Genomic DNA, 14,433 nt, shown 5'->3' with positions numbered 1-14,433 from the left:
GGACATGTTGGCTTGCTTTAGGCCACCAGGAAACCCAGACCAACTGGAATAGATCTCTTGCACCAGGGTCGGGCTGTATCCAGTCCTCCACTGCTTCCTGATGTGCTCCAAGTTCATTTGGGAGGTGGCAGGATTTTCTGCTTAGCCTGATAAGGTCTTGCATGGGTGGGAAAAGGAGGGCTAGGAGGAGGGCAGGGTTTCTGAGCCCTCTCCACCCACAGTGGGAGTGGCCAGACCTGAGTTAAATGCTACTGCAGGCTCCGCCTCCCACCAGATCTCAGCTGCAGGGAGGGAGCTCCGGGGACTGTGGCTGTGGGATCCTGAAGGGAACTCTCCTGAGTGAGGCTCACAATGGCCTGCAAGAAGTGGTGCTCCAGTGGCCAGACCAAGTGGATCCTTGCTGGCAGTGTCAGTGTGACGCTGGTGTTGGCCATTTCGATGATCCTGGGCCTAACCCTGCATCAGGGCACCCGTCCAGGTAGGACGCCCCACTCCCTGCACATCTTCCCTACTTCTCACCTCCTACCTCACTGAGCTCTGCCCACATGCCCAGCTCTAGTCTGCGCTGATACTTCAGACTTTCCCCTGTTCACTGGATCTTAGCCTTCAGCCAAGACCCCCCTGTGCCTTTGGAGGGGCATTCCTTCTTGGAGATTTCGAGCACTATGAGCAGCCTCCACACACTCTTCTACACATCTGCTGCTCTTTGCAATGACTCCCTGATAGGGGGCCTTCCAGACCTCCAGGAACAGCCTCCTCCCAAACCTGTGCCTCAGTCCTGAGTCTATCCTGATTTGGGGGCTCTGCTCCCCATTCTTCCCCTCTGTCTCTCACCAGCACTGCCCTCAGGACCCCAGGGCTCTCTCCTAGATCCTTGCAGGGGCTCTGTCTCCAGTGGGCTCTTACCAGCCACTGCTCTTTGCAGCCAGATAGCTTTTTCTAAACAACTCCCCGGCTAGCACGCCCCACAGACCCAACTCCTCCACAGGAGGTAGATAGCCTTCTTTCTCCCATGAGGACCAGGCAAGGGCCATTCCTTTGTACAAACATTCTTTCCCATGGCTAGGCCTTCACTGTTCTTCAGTCCAGAATCATCTATACACCTCTCTGTCAAGTGTACACCCATCCCCCCAAGTACCTCCTAATGCCCCCTTCTCTTTTAAGCGCCCCCTTTCCTACTGATCCTAGGCCAAGGAAAGGGTCTCTGTGGCCCCAGGAAGCCACACAACACCCTGTCTTCTGGGCTCGCTCTCTCTCTCTCTCTCTCTCTCTCTCTCTCTCTCTCTCTCTCTCTCCTCTCTCTCCTCTCTCTCTTCCTTCTACTCGTCTACCCTCCTGTGTGTGTGTGTGTGTGTGTGTGTGTGTGTGTGTGTGTGTGTGTGTGAGAGAGAGAGAGAGGACAGTTTGTGGGAGTCCCTCTCACCATGTGGGGTCGGTTTCCTCTCACCATGTGGGGTTCCGTGATTAAACTCAGGCCACCAGCCTTGGAGGCAAGTGCCCTTACCTGCTGACCCATCTCCACAGCCCTTGCTTGTCTGACTCTTGAGACAAGGACTCATGTATCGCAGGCTGGTCCCCAGCTCCCTGTGTACCCAAGGGCAACCTTGAACTTCTGATTGCCCTGCCTCACCCACCATAGTGATGGAATGACAGATATGCATATGCCACAACAAGTTTATGAAAGCATATAAAAGACCTGAAGCTTACTGTGTGTAGTCCCTCCCTGTCTGTATCTTACTGCACCAGGGCCTGTGGGTCCTGTCTACCAGACTGAGTGCTAGGTTCAGGGTGGTAGGATTATGGCTGAGCATTCTGGGCTGAGCAAAAGATAAAGGTAACAACCCCTTGGCATTAGTTCCAGGCTGTGAGAACGAGGCGGTTTGCCGTCCTGATGCTGACATGCTGGACTACATGCTGAGCACAGGCCAGATCAGTCACCGGGATGGCCTGCTGGTCACCTGGTACCACGCAGCCAACAGCAAGAAAGCAATGGAGGACGCCTTGAACAGTAAGTCTAGCCATCCTGCTTGGGGTCAGAGGCCAGAGGCCAAATGACACTGTGGTCATGGCAACTCTGTGATGGCTATTTTAATATACATGCCATAGTCTCCCTGAGGGAACAGGGCTGTGGGCTAAGTTCACTCAGGTTGAACAGCGAGCGCTGAGCCTTGGATCCAAATGCTAATTCCAGGTTCATCACTGTACTGTATTCACTCCAACAACCCTCCTCAGCCTGTCGGAGGCTGATGGTCCCTGCTAAGGAGGCCTTTGACTTCCAGGACTAAGAAGCCAGAGATAGGAGCTTGAGAGCCAGTGTTTCTGAAACGGACTATGAAGGACACCTGAGGAGAGTCTGCATCAAAACAATCATAGAGTCCTTGTCAGTGACAGGCATACACTCCCTCACACCCCATGGAGGTCCCCTGGAACCCATGTAACCTGTTCATGGGAATCATTCACAGGAGAAAAACTGAAGCTCAGAAATTAGGTGACCTAGGTTTTGCTGTCAGAGAGAGAGGTCAACCCCAAAATCTGTGATCTGAGTCCCTGGGTTGGGTCATGGGGAAACATTCTCTTTGAGGGCTGTTTGAGAAGTCATGGAGGACTAGGGTAATGGTCCCTGGCTTGAGCTTGCTTCAGGAAGTGCAGGTCCCCCATTCAGCACTGTGGATGTGGCCTCAGAGCTCCTGGGCCACTGGTGTTCAGGAACTCGTTGTGAGACCTGCCAGTCAAGAAAAATTTTCTTGCTGGCCCGTAACCCAAGACCTCAGAAAGCTGAGGCAGGAGATCGACGACTAGTTCCAGGTTGGCATGGGCTACATATCAAGACCTTGTCAGAAAGAAATTGGAGGGGGAGAAAGGAGGGAGACCAGGTTTCAGGTGAGTACCCTGGAGTATCATCCAGGGTCACACGTAGGTCGGAAATGGAGGTGGTCTGGCCATCAGACAATGGATTTTGCTCTGGCAGGTCACCATACAGCAGGCTTGACATGTGACTTGGAAAGAACTGGTTGAATGAAGGCTGGGACAGCCCCGGGCCACCACTACTTCAGCAGTGTGACAGCTGGGCCTTGGTGGCCAGGAGTGAAGGAGAGAAGGAAACAGCAAGCTTTCACATCAGCCATGCTTCTCAAGCTCACCCAGGAGACACTGGGTGACACGAAAGAAATGTCTCCTATCTGAAACATCGGGGCTAATGCCAAGCTACCACTCCTGTTTCTTACACCTGCTAGCCCCTTCTTCTTTCTCTGGAAAAGAGCATGGACAGTAAATTCTGTTGGCTAAAGATGAAACTGTCTTAACTAGGAGCCTGCAAAGTTTAGCTAGTGGGAAACCTGCTTGGCTCTGTGTCTTAGTCAGGGTTTCTTTCTTTCTTTTTTTTTCTTTCTCTTTTTCTTTCTTTCTTTCTTTTTCCTTTTCTTTCTTTCTTTTTCTTTTTTTTTTTTTTTTTTGGTTTTTACAAAGAAGGTTTCTCTGTGTAGCCCTAGCTGTCCTGGAACTTACTCACTCTGTAGACTAGGCTGGCCTTGAACTCAGAAATCCACCTGCCTCTGCCTCCCAAGAAACCCAATCAGGGTTTCTATTCCTGCACAAACATCAAGACCAAGAAGCAAGTTGAGGAGGAAAGGGTTAATTCAGCTTACATTTGCACATTGCTGTTCATCACCAAAGGAAGTCAGGACTGGAATTCAAGCAGGTCAGGAAGCAGGAGCTGATGCAGAGGCCATGGAGGGATGTTACTTACTGGCTTGCTTCCCCTGGCTTGCTCAGCTTGCTTTCTTATAGAACCCAAGACTACCAGCCGAGGGATGGCACCACTCACAATGGGACCTCCCACCCTTGATCACTAAAATGCCTTAGAGCTGGATCTCATGGAGGCATCTCCCCAAGAGAGGCTCCTTTCTCTGTGATAACTCCAGCTTGTGTCAAGTTGACACACAAAACACACACACACACAACATAACTGGAAAACAAAACCTTTTACCCTGACATGAGAGACAGGTCATAAGGCCCCAGGGCATGCCAAGAGAACCTACCATCTGGCTTCACTCAGAGCACACTGGCACAAGGAGGAGTCATCAGGATGCCACCCAATCCCACCCAGGGGTGTACACTACTGCATCAAGGAACACAAATACTCCCCCTTAGCAGAGAGGCCCAGTTTCCTTGTGGCCAGGCCTCTGGGGAAGGCCTCTGAAGGAGCTGGCAGACTTAGGTAGACAAGACTGGATGTTCAGAGAGAGCGGGAGCCAGAGTGCAGGCCTGGAGGCAGTGCAGAAAGTTCACATTTTACCTTGGCATGTACTCACCATGATTCTGGCCAGGCATGGTGGGCACACCTGTAATCTCAGCACTGGGGAGGCCAGGGAAGGATGCTGAAGACTCTGGGGACATCCTGGGTCATGTAGCAAGCTCCAGATTAGCCTGGGCTAAAAGGGGGGGGGGGTGCTAGTATAGATTCCAGGCAAATGGCTTTCCCTCCTGGGTTGGTGGTCACTCATTTGTCATCCAAACTGGGGCATGCTTGATTATACAAACAAGGTCATTATTAGTAATTGTGTTGAGACAGCAGAAGCACACCAGATGGTCCTAGGTTACCCTAGGTAAGTGTAAATAATAATTAACACTCAGTGAATGCCTAACTTGGGGTATGTTACTATTTAATTCTCACAGATGAGGAAGGAAGCATGGAGAGGTCAGGTAATCTGGGTTGTGCCACACAGCTTTCAGGTGTGCTCACCTGACTCAATGGTGTCTGAGTGGAGAGCTTGGCACTGTATGCTTCCTGCCCTCTGGTGGGCACCATCCTGAGGCTCTAAGCTCCCTCACTTCCTTGGTCAGCCCCCAGGTCCAGCCTCTGGAAAGTCCACAACGTTCAGTATTAAAGGAAAGGACCTTCCAGGAAGACATGGCATGTAAGAAGCCACCATACATCTGCATCCCATTTGTGAAGCAATAGCAGGGTCACTGCTAGGATGACAGACATAAACCACGCCTCACTTATTTTTGGCAGTGTTAGAGGTTAATTCCAAGGCCTTAATGCATTCTAGGCAAGCACTCCACTAGTGAGTTACATCCCCAGAAACACTAAGTCTTTTTTGTTGTTGTTTTTGGTTTTTTGAGACAGGGTTTCTCTGTATAGCCCTGACTGTCCTGGAACTCACTCTGTAAACCAGGCTGGCCTCGAACTCAGAAATCTGCCTGCCTCTGCCTCCCAAGTGCTGGGATTAAAGGCATGTGCCACCACTTCCCGGCACAGCCCCCATTCTTTAATAGGCTAGCACTGGACTCCTTTTTTGTTGTTGTTTTATTTGTTAATGGTATTTTGAGACAAGGTTTCTCTGTGCAACCCTGGCTATCCTGAAACTCACTGTATAGTCCAGGGTGGCCTTGAACTCACATAGATCCCCTGCTTCTGCCTCCGGAGTGCTGGGATCAAAGGCAGGTGCCACCACACCCAGCTTAGCCTTGAACTCTAACCACCCTGCCCCCAGAGTCCAAGTGCCAGGGTTACCGGTGTGTGCTACCACACCTAGTTTAAGCCACACCAGTATCTTCAAGGTGTCCCTCTCCAGTCTGGATTCTCTATGTCCCAAAACCATGGTCTCTACCCACTGTATGTCCAAGTAGGAAAAAGTTAGAAAGAAACTTACAGAAGCTGGAGAGATGTCTCAGGTTAAGAGCACTTGCTGCTCTCGAAGAGGAAACCTGTGTTTGATTCCTAACACTCACAGGGTGATTTATGCTTGTATGTTACTCCAGTTCCAGGGGATAAAAACACCTTTAAAATATCTTTGGTCAGGGCAGTGGTGGTACATGCCTTTAATTCCAGCACTCAGGAAGTTCGAGGCCAGCCTGGTCTAGAGTGAGTTCCAGGGCACTGAAGACTACATGGGAAAACTGTGTCTTGGAGAAAGAAAGAAAAAAAAAAAAACAACTTTTGTGTTTGAGTAACAAAAATAAAGTTCATTTCATAACGTCCATGGGCCTCCGGGCTCACAATGGGTTCTGAGGCCTGGGACTTGTGTCCCCTCTCACCATTAAGGACAGTAGTTCCAACTTCAAAACACAACCTATCATAGTGCAGGGATAGGATGGATGGTGTGCCCCTCACTCCTGTGACCCTGGCCCTAGGGAGCTGAGGGGGGAGATCCAAGCTCCAGGCCAGCCTGGGCCACAAAACAAGGCCATCTCAAAAGCAGATGACGTTGGGCATGTTGGTACGTAATCCCAGAACTTGGGCGGTAGAGGCCAGCCTGGACTGTACAGTATATTCCAGGATACCCAGGGCAATAGGGTAAGATTGTCCCGAGAGACAAGCAAAATCAGAGCCAGCAACAGCCTATATTTGACTTCATTCTCCCCCTAAAAATCCAGCACCTGAATTTTTAAAGAAACCTGATAATATTCTCAGGCACGAGAGCTGAAGAGAAAGCTCGGTGCTTAAACGCACTTGCTGCTTTTGCAGAGGGCCTGCGTTCAGTTCCCAGCACCCATATGGCAGCTTGAAGCTGTCTATCATTCCAGTTCCAGGGGATCAGATGTTCTCTCTCCCTTCTTCCTTCCACTAGCACCAGGTACAGTTCATGCACATACATGTAGGAAGTCACTTAAGCACATAGAATGCATTTTTAAAATTCTCAATGATACGAGATGAGATGTCTCACTTCCCTGGGCTTGAGCTGTTGGTCTTGAGTTTGTTGTGTTTATTTTTTAGACAAGATCTCATGATTTGGCCCAGGGAGATCTTGAACTTTCTATGTACCCCAGATGGGCCTCAAGCAAGATCTGCCTAATGCTTGGACACTGGTGTAAATCAGCACACCAGTCCTCTTTCCTTTGCCCATGTTCATCTCTAAAGTGCTTCAGGTGTTAGCCAGCTCCACTACCACGGAGAGAGGACTCTCTCCGTGGAGAGAGAGAGTGGAGGAGAGCTGTGGCTTCAGCTAAGGCCCTGGGATGGAGGACTGACCTAACTGGGGAGCACCTGAGAGATGAGAATCTCAGCTCCGCTCCAAACTTGAGATCAAAACCTACAATTTCACAGTTGCGTGTTGATTATACATGCATGTTGATTGTATACATTAAAGTTGGTGCCAAAGGTCTGAGCTCCATTTCAACTAAACATACAAGGGCTCACCTGAATTAACTGCCTGAAGTTAGCAGGTAAAAATAATGCCTTAGTGTAGGCGGGGAGCACCAGGCAAAACCACTATTCTGGACAGTAAATTGTCAACAGTGGCTTTCAGATGGTTCTGTCTCAAATTCTATTCAGAGGAATAAAACAGTCAATAAACTGAGGCAGATCAGGCCTTGTGCCTCCCACTCAGAAGTCAGAGGAGATCTCTGAATTTGAGGCCAGTCTGGGCTAAATAAGAATTCCAGGCTAGCCAGAGATTCATTTAAAAAAAAAAAAGTTGGGGGGAGGGTACTGATCGAGAAGCCTCTGTATGGCTCATCAGGTAAAGAGAAGTGTCACCAAGCCTGGTGATTTGAGTGTGAGCCCCAGGACCCGCACAGTTGATGGAGATCTGACTCCTGCATGTTGTCTTCTGACCACTACCCATAAGCCTCAGTGCGTGAGCAGACACACAATAGATAAAATACATATTATTTTAGAGCATTGATTGAGTTCTGCCTCTTATAAATAGGTGATGTCATGGTCTTAGAAGCAGATGTCACCGTAGAAGGGTTCAACACAGTCAATGAAACCGAGGTGCCCATTATGGCCCACCCTCCAGCCATCTACAGTGACAACACCCTGCAGGAATGGCTGGAAGCTGTACTGACCTCATCTCAGAAGGGTAAGTCCTCCCTCTCCCAGCCCTACAGGCTCCCCAGACCTTTGCCCTTAAGTAGGGATTTCACCTCTAGAGTGAGGTGAAGCCAGAGCCCACCCTGAGCTCCCCTCCCCCCACTTTCCAGACTTCAGGCTCACAGGGAGCTAAGTGAGGCGGACAAGAGGAAGTGTGACCCATGTGTTCTCTCCAGAACCCACAGGGACATGAAATTGTGAATAAACTGCAAAGAGCCAGACAGGGTCTAAGTGTCCCTCGTGGGTCAGCAGAACTGGATATGATGAGTTCAGAGCCAAACCCTGTCCCCTCCAACTCCCCTTTCCAGTCTGGATCTAGACCTTGCCCTAAACCACATGCGCCCTCATCCTCCTCATCCGCCCAGCATCTGCCCCCCCCCCCCGCAGCTGTAACTCCAATCGTAGCCACATCGTTTCTCACAGGGGCAGCCTCATCTGACTGCCACACACATCTATGACTCCTGCCTAACCCTCCATGGCTCCCCTTGGCCTGGCTTGACTTTCTGGATCTCTAACTTGGAACCCTCATCTCTTGTGTCCACAGTTAAGATGGGCATTCATTCACACTGGATCCCTTTTCTATCCAGTCACCCTCTCAGTCATCCCTTCCTGGGGGCCTACTGGACTCCTCACAGATGGTTGTGGTTCAGGGTCCCAGAGTGCGCCTTGTCCAGAATCTGAAGCCCTTTTCTATGTCTGAGTCTCCCTGCACCAGCCCAGGCCTTCAGCTGGCTTTTGCTTCTGTCTACCTGGGATGAAGAGGGGAGACCTTCTTCTCAGAATTGGCTCTCCCTGCCTCAAAGCTGTCCACCCACTGTTCCCTGCTCTTTCTGCCCAGCAAGTCAACATCCAGTTCCCCAGTCCTTGCCCCTTTCCTTCAGGCATCAAACTGGACTTCAAGAGTCTCAAGGCTGTAGGCCCCTCCCTGGACCTCCTTCGGCAGCTGACTGAGGCTGGCAGGATTCGGAGACCGGTGTGGATCAATGCTGACATCCTGAGGGGCCCCAATGTGCCCATCTCAATTGAGATCAATGCTACCCAGTGAGTGCTCACCCTCTCCCCAGCTGAGTCCAGCCCTCTTCTGTCAGCACTGAGCATGAAAAGGGACCTTAGGGAACCTTTGTTGAATTTGCCAGTCACGCCATGAGACCTCACCTCTGAGCCTGTTTTGTGTGTATTTATGCCTATGTGCTGCCATGATAGTGTAGAAGTCAGAGATTAAAGACTTGGTGCTCTTTTCAACACGTGGTTACTGGGCCTTGAACTCAGGTTATCAGTCTTACCTATACCTGCTGGGCCTTCTCCCCAGCCACTGCTGCATTTGCATGCACTGTTCCCTCTTAACTTGGATGCCTACCCCCTTTATGAGTGCGTTTAATGACTTATTTTATGGGCATTAATGGTTTTGCCTGTACGTATGTCTGTGTGAGAGTGCTGGATCCCTGAAAGTGGAGTTATAGACAGCTGTGAGCTGCCTTGTGGTTGCTGAGAATTGAACCTGGGTCCTTGAAAGAGCAACCAGTGCTCTTAACCTCTGAGCCATCTCTCCAGCCCCTTCCCTTTGTGTGTTTTTAAGACACAGTTTACGTAGATCTTGCTGGCCTGGAACCCATTATAAGAATCAGACTGGCCTCATACTTGTGGGGATCCTCTTGCTTCTTGTCTCCTGGTACCAGACTTACAGTTATGGGCCACTATCTCTGGGTTTTGTTGTTGTGATGGTGGTAGTTTTTCCTTTGCTCTGATTTCTTTACCTCTTGTGGGGGACAGGATGAGACAATTCTCATGTAGCCCTGCAGAGCCTTGAACTCTGCATGCAGTTCCTACTGGAATTGAACTCCTGATCCTCCTGTCTCCAGCTCTGCCACACCTGGTCTACAGCAGCATTCTGAGTTTCCATTCTTGCTCTACTGAGTCTTTCCCCAGTCCCTGCCACTCCCAGAAGAGTCCCTAGCACCCCAGGTTACTGAAGATGGGGCCCCTCATGCCTGACTCAGTTGGACCATTTCTGCTGGCTTATGTGTTGCTCACCCTTGCTCCATTGTGACCACACCCTCTTCTGTCTCCCCAATGACATGCACAGGACTTCACCTGCTAGAAAGTTATATAGCGATGGCTCCCTCCCCAGCTCTCCAAAAGACCCAGCCCCTGGCAGGCAAGGATACTTATTTCCTCCCCATTTTTCTGATGTGAAAATTCACAATGACAGAAACATGCTGTTGAATGGTTATTGTACCCCAGGCATGGTTTCAAGCATTTTATTTGCAGAATACAGCTGAACTCTTAAGAGAATGAGGTAGCAACTAGTCATATTCATCTTGTAAGTATAAAAACTATCTGTGAAAGGTTAATGGCCTGTCTAAGTCTACAAAATGGGAGAGCAAAGGTTCCCACAGGCCTTTCTCCTCGGGTTTTGTGTTCTGTAGGCACCCCCATCTGCCCAACCAATATTTACTATGATTTTCAAAATGAGATATATTTGGAAAATGTAGGGCCCAAGACAAATAAGGCTTCTCTCAGGATACTGATTTATATATCTGGGGGCTGGCCAGAAGGTGACATTACCTTCCTATTAAAAATTTGTGTCAGAACAAAATTCAAATAATTCTTCTTGATTTATTTATTGCTTTGAGAAAGTTTTGTGTAGCCTAGGCTAGATCAGCACTTGCTATGTAGCTGGGGATGAAAGAAGTCCTGATCCTCCTGCCTCCTACCCCCCAAGTGCTGAGATTGCAGACATGTGGCACCATGCCCTTCTCATATAGAAAAAAATTAGGAATCTGAAATGGAGACTCAAAGTCTGCAAACCTTACAAGTCCCACTCAGGCTCCTCTGGCGATGTGGGGATGTTTAGAAGGCCCTGCCCTGGCAGACACTCACTGTCTTTGAGAATCAGGCTGAAATGATCACCAGATTCAGAGTAGAGACCTGAGCCCAGACCTCCCTGACTGCAAGGAGGGGTGATGTCAGCCAAAGTGTGCAAACCACTGTTGTTCTTTAGGGCTCTGCTGCCAATCTCCAAGCACACACTCAATAGGCCTGGCTGTTCCCTATCCCTGTGGCAAGAGCCTACAAGAAGGTACCAGAGCAGTCTGGAAAGATGGCTATCTCTGTTCTCTGCAGGTTTCTGGCACTTGTCCAGGAGAAGTATCCAAATGTCACCATTTCTCCAGGCTTTACCACTCTTTATGTGCCTCAGTTGCCAAACAGCACATACACCCAAGCCATGGTGGAGACAATGCAAGAACTGGTCAGAGCGCTGCCACAGAAGGTCACCTTCCCAGTGCGGGCTGTCATGGCACGGGCTGCTTGGCCTCACTTCAGCTGGCTTCTGAGCCAATCTGAGAGGTGAAACCCCCTCTACTGGTCCCAAACCTATCCTGGGCTCTGACCCAAGATGAACATGGCAAGAGGGATCCTAAAGATCATCTTGTCCCATTCCCACTGGCCTATGCTCTGCCTTTGGCTTGTACCCCCCCCTCCCCCACCGTGACAGGCTGGTCACTGCTTCCATTGGTGGGTAACTCAGAAACAGATATCCCTGGGGTGTACATCCTTCTGCCCTCTGAACTCTTGCTCCCCATCATCCTTTGGTGGGAAGCCAGAGAACAGATGTTCCACTCCTGGGCTCAGCTGGCATTCAGTTCTGAGCACACAAGTAGAGTCGAGGGTCTTTCTGGGCCCAAGCGGGCCCTGAGTCAGCTCTCTGGTTCCAGGTACAGCCTGACACTGTGGCAGGGTGCCTCAGACCCCGTGTCAGTAGAAGATCTCCTCTTCATCCGGGACAACAGTGCCACTCACCAGATCTACTATGACCTCTTTGAGCCTGTCTTTTCACAGTTTAAGCAGCTGGCCTGTAAGAAGGGAGCCTGAGAGGGGAGGTGTGGGCTGTGCTCTGCTCAGGGCAGCCTTGGGTGGGCAGGGAAACAGAGAAAGGGTGGTCTAGAAAGGGAAAATTCTGCTTGGAACAGGAGACAGGAACTATGCTGAGAATTTGTCTTCTGCCCCTGGGATATTATGTTTGTTATCCAAGCTTTGCCTATCCACAAAGCAGAAGTCTGGTTGAAAGAGAGGGAAGCAGCAGTCCAGAACCACAAGGATTTTGTAGGAGTGCAATCTGATCATAACCTAGCCTGTCTGTCAGCCAAGACAGACAGACAGATGCACACGCACATGTGCACTGGCTTTCACAGCACCATTCATCTTTGCCACTAGTGCCTCAGAGCACAGCCCTCTTGTGTGCACACTAGTTCATGAGCCAGATGCCACTATGCAAACCCCTGTTCTCTTGCCCCTGAGTCTAGGGGCACCTACACGAAGTCATCCCAAGAGGTACCATCAGATTCCACTCCTATTGAGAGAGTCATATCCAGGAAGGGGCCAAGGAGACATGCTTTGGGGCCCACCATCTCTAGCTCTGTTTGGTTTCTGGCCCAGTAAACTCTGTTGAATGTCAGAGTATGAGACAATGACTTCAAATCTACCCAAAAAGGAACTGACAGCCATAAGGCTTAGGGTATGGGAGAGCCAGTGCATATGCAAGGGGATTTGTGAAGAGTGGTCCCTGACTTTGGCAACTTTGGGTCCCACAGTGAACAGCACCCGGAAGCGAACCTACTACACAGGTGGCAGCCTGATCCCTCTTCTCCAGCAGCCCAAGGGTGATGGTCTGGAGGTAGAGTGGCTGGCTCTGGGAACGAATGGCACAGGGAGAAGAGCAGCCATTGCTGTCCCTGGTGAGTCTGCGTGCAGCTCTAAAATTCTTGGCTAACCTACAGGTCTGTCATTTGCTTGGGTGGGTAACTTGATTCTCTGTTACCATGGCAACATGATAAGCCACACACTGGATACAAAGTGGGAGGAATAATGTCAAGAGCAGAAACTCCTGGTCTTAGACCAACAGCCTTGAGTCCTCAGCCACACTGACTAGAGGAGTGGGTGGTGACCCAGCTCTGAGTCACTAGGAAGGTCAAGAACTGAGGCCAACAATTTGTCATGCCTGCCTGAGAGTCACCAGTCATAGCACTTTGAGCCTGGGATGGGGCTGGAATACTCAAGAATGGCTGGCACCAGTTCTTTGTCCCCAGAACACGTCCCCATGTCTGTCCCCTTTAACAAGAAACACTGACATCCCATGATGACTGGATCTCCAAACACTGTTGCCTCTTCCAGATAAAGAAGGGATGATCCTACTGGATGTTGGCCTCCAGGAACCTGAGGCTGGGAACCCTGTGCCCATCCTGCGTGCCCTGGGTGGTCCTGTTCTGACACTGGAGTCATGTCTGCTGCACCTGGCTGTTCACCCCAGGCGCTGGGGCATCCATGTGAACATAGTGGAACCCGCAGCTCTCCGGCCATCCCTGGCCACATTAGCACACCTCTCCACCCTTGGCCATCTGCCCTGGCCTGTGTGGGTGGGAGCCACAGTCTCATATGGTAGTTTTGTGGTCCCTGGCCACATAGCTGGCAGAGAACTGCTCACAGCTGTGGCTGAAGTTTTCCCCCATGTGACTGTGGCACCAGGCTGGCCTGAAGAGATGCTGGGCAGTGGCTATCAGGAGCAGATGGTTACAGATATGCTGGAGCTGTGTCAGGGACTCCGTCAACCTGTGTCCTTCCAGCTGCAGGCTGAGCCACTGGGCCAGAGTCCAGCCAAAACTGTGGCTAGGCTACTGGCTTCTTCCCCTAGAGCCACTGTCACCGTGTACCACAGCCTTGCTGGGAACAGCCATACGGATGTGTGGGCTGGATTGTGGGTGGCCAGGGCCGTGGACAGGACCCGAGTCTATTACAGGATACCACATGAGTACAGGAAAGACTTGCAGGCAGATGTGAACAGGTACCAACCATCCAGTAGGACTGGACCGTCTAATGTGGAAGGCTTCCATGGGGAGTCAAGGTGAATAAATGCCTCTGCTTTGCTCCACACACTGTGTAAGACCTGGGGCAGCATGGGATGGTGTCTACAGGGTCTGGAGGCTGGGGGCTAGGTCATTCCGGTTGTCCAGCAGGAAACTCTCACAAGCCTTGAAAGTGTTGTAGAATTCTGAAGACAGGCCAGCTACATTGGTAGTCACATAGTTGAGAAATCCAGGGGTGGCTTGGTTGTAGTAAGAAACCTGCAGGGCAGGAAGTCAAGTTCAAGGAGGCATAATGGGGAGAGGCTTAAGGACTTCTGGGCAGGTGAGGAATCAGCCTTGCTTGCCTTCTGGGGAGGCAACAGGTACAATCTTGCGTCTTGAAGATCAGTTAGAAAACCCAAGTGATAGACCTTGCATAGGTCCCCCAGATACTTGGGATACTACAACCCTGACTGGCCTATCACAGCACACTACAAGGTCACTGTATAATTCCCTGTTGGCCAGGTGGCCCCAGGGACAGGGATTGACTCTCCAAAACCTATACCTGAATCCACTTTATAACAAAGTGCTGGGGGCGAGGGGTATGATCACAGAAACATGGTAGACATAAGCCTTGGACTATGTTCATTGTGTAGGTCCTTAGCAATGCTGGCGGAGTCAGCACCTGGGCAAGGCACAGAGCCAGTCTAGGGCTGCAAGGGAAACTGCATACCGGGGGTGGGGGGAGCTGCAGCACTCCTGCCCTCAGCTCCTTAC

General features: G+C 50.6%; 2 protein-coding genes across 3 annotated transcripts in view; one reads left to right on the top strand and one right to left on the bottom strand.

Moving 5' to 3' along the window:
- Positions 1-307: 307 nt before the first annotated feature.
- Positions 308-13,742, top strand: Fam151a (family with sequence similarity 151 member A). Of its 2 annotated transcripts, none has more exons than XM_028785726.1 (8): positions 308-472; positions 1,856-2,008; positions 7,653-7,805; positions 8,698-8,857; positions 10,940-11,164; positions 11,533-11,672; positions 12,409-12,552; positions 12,989-13,742. In XM_028785726.1, exons 1-8 carry the CDS (start codon positions 352-354, stop codon positions 13,717-13,719), a joined length of 1,827 nt encoding a protein of 608 aa, XP_028641559.1. In that variant the 5' UTR covers positions 308-351; the 3' UTR covers positions 13,720-13,742. The 2 variants fall into 2 exon arrangements, with proteins under 2 accessions (XP_028641559.1, XP_028641553.1); XM_028785720.1 differs by having other exon boundaries at positions 320-478; positions 1,862-2,008; positions 12,989-13,741.
- Acot11 (acyl-CoA thioesterase 11) overlaps positions 10,036-14,433 on the bottom strand; it is a 60,424-nt gene continuing 56,026 nt past the window's right edge. The window contains exon 16 of the mRNA XM_028785738.1: positions 10,036-13,935. Coding sequence (XP_028641571.1) covers positions 13,780-13,935 — 156 coding nt within the window. The 3' untranslated portion in view covers positions 10,036-13,779. The remainder of the gene's footprint in view (positions 13,936-14,433) is intronic.

The sequence above is a fragment of the Grammomys surdaster genome, unplaced genomic scaffold, assembly GCF_004785775.1.
Source record: "Grammomys surdaster isolate TR1022 unplaced genomic scaffold, NIH_TR_1.0 100, whole genome shotgun sequence".
NCBI lineage: Eukaryota > Metazoa > Chordata > Mammalia > Rodentia > Muridae > Grammomys > Grammomys surdaster.
The sequence above is the reverse complement of the archived record's forward strand: the minus strand, read 5'-3'. Positions and strand labels throughout refer to the sequence as shown.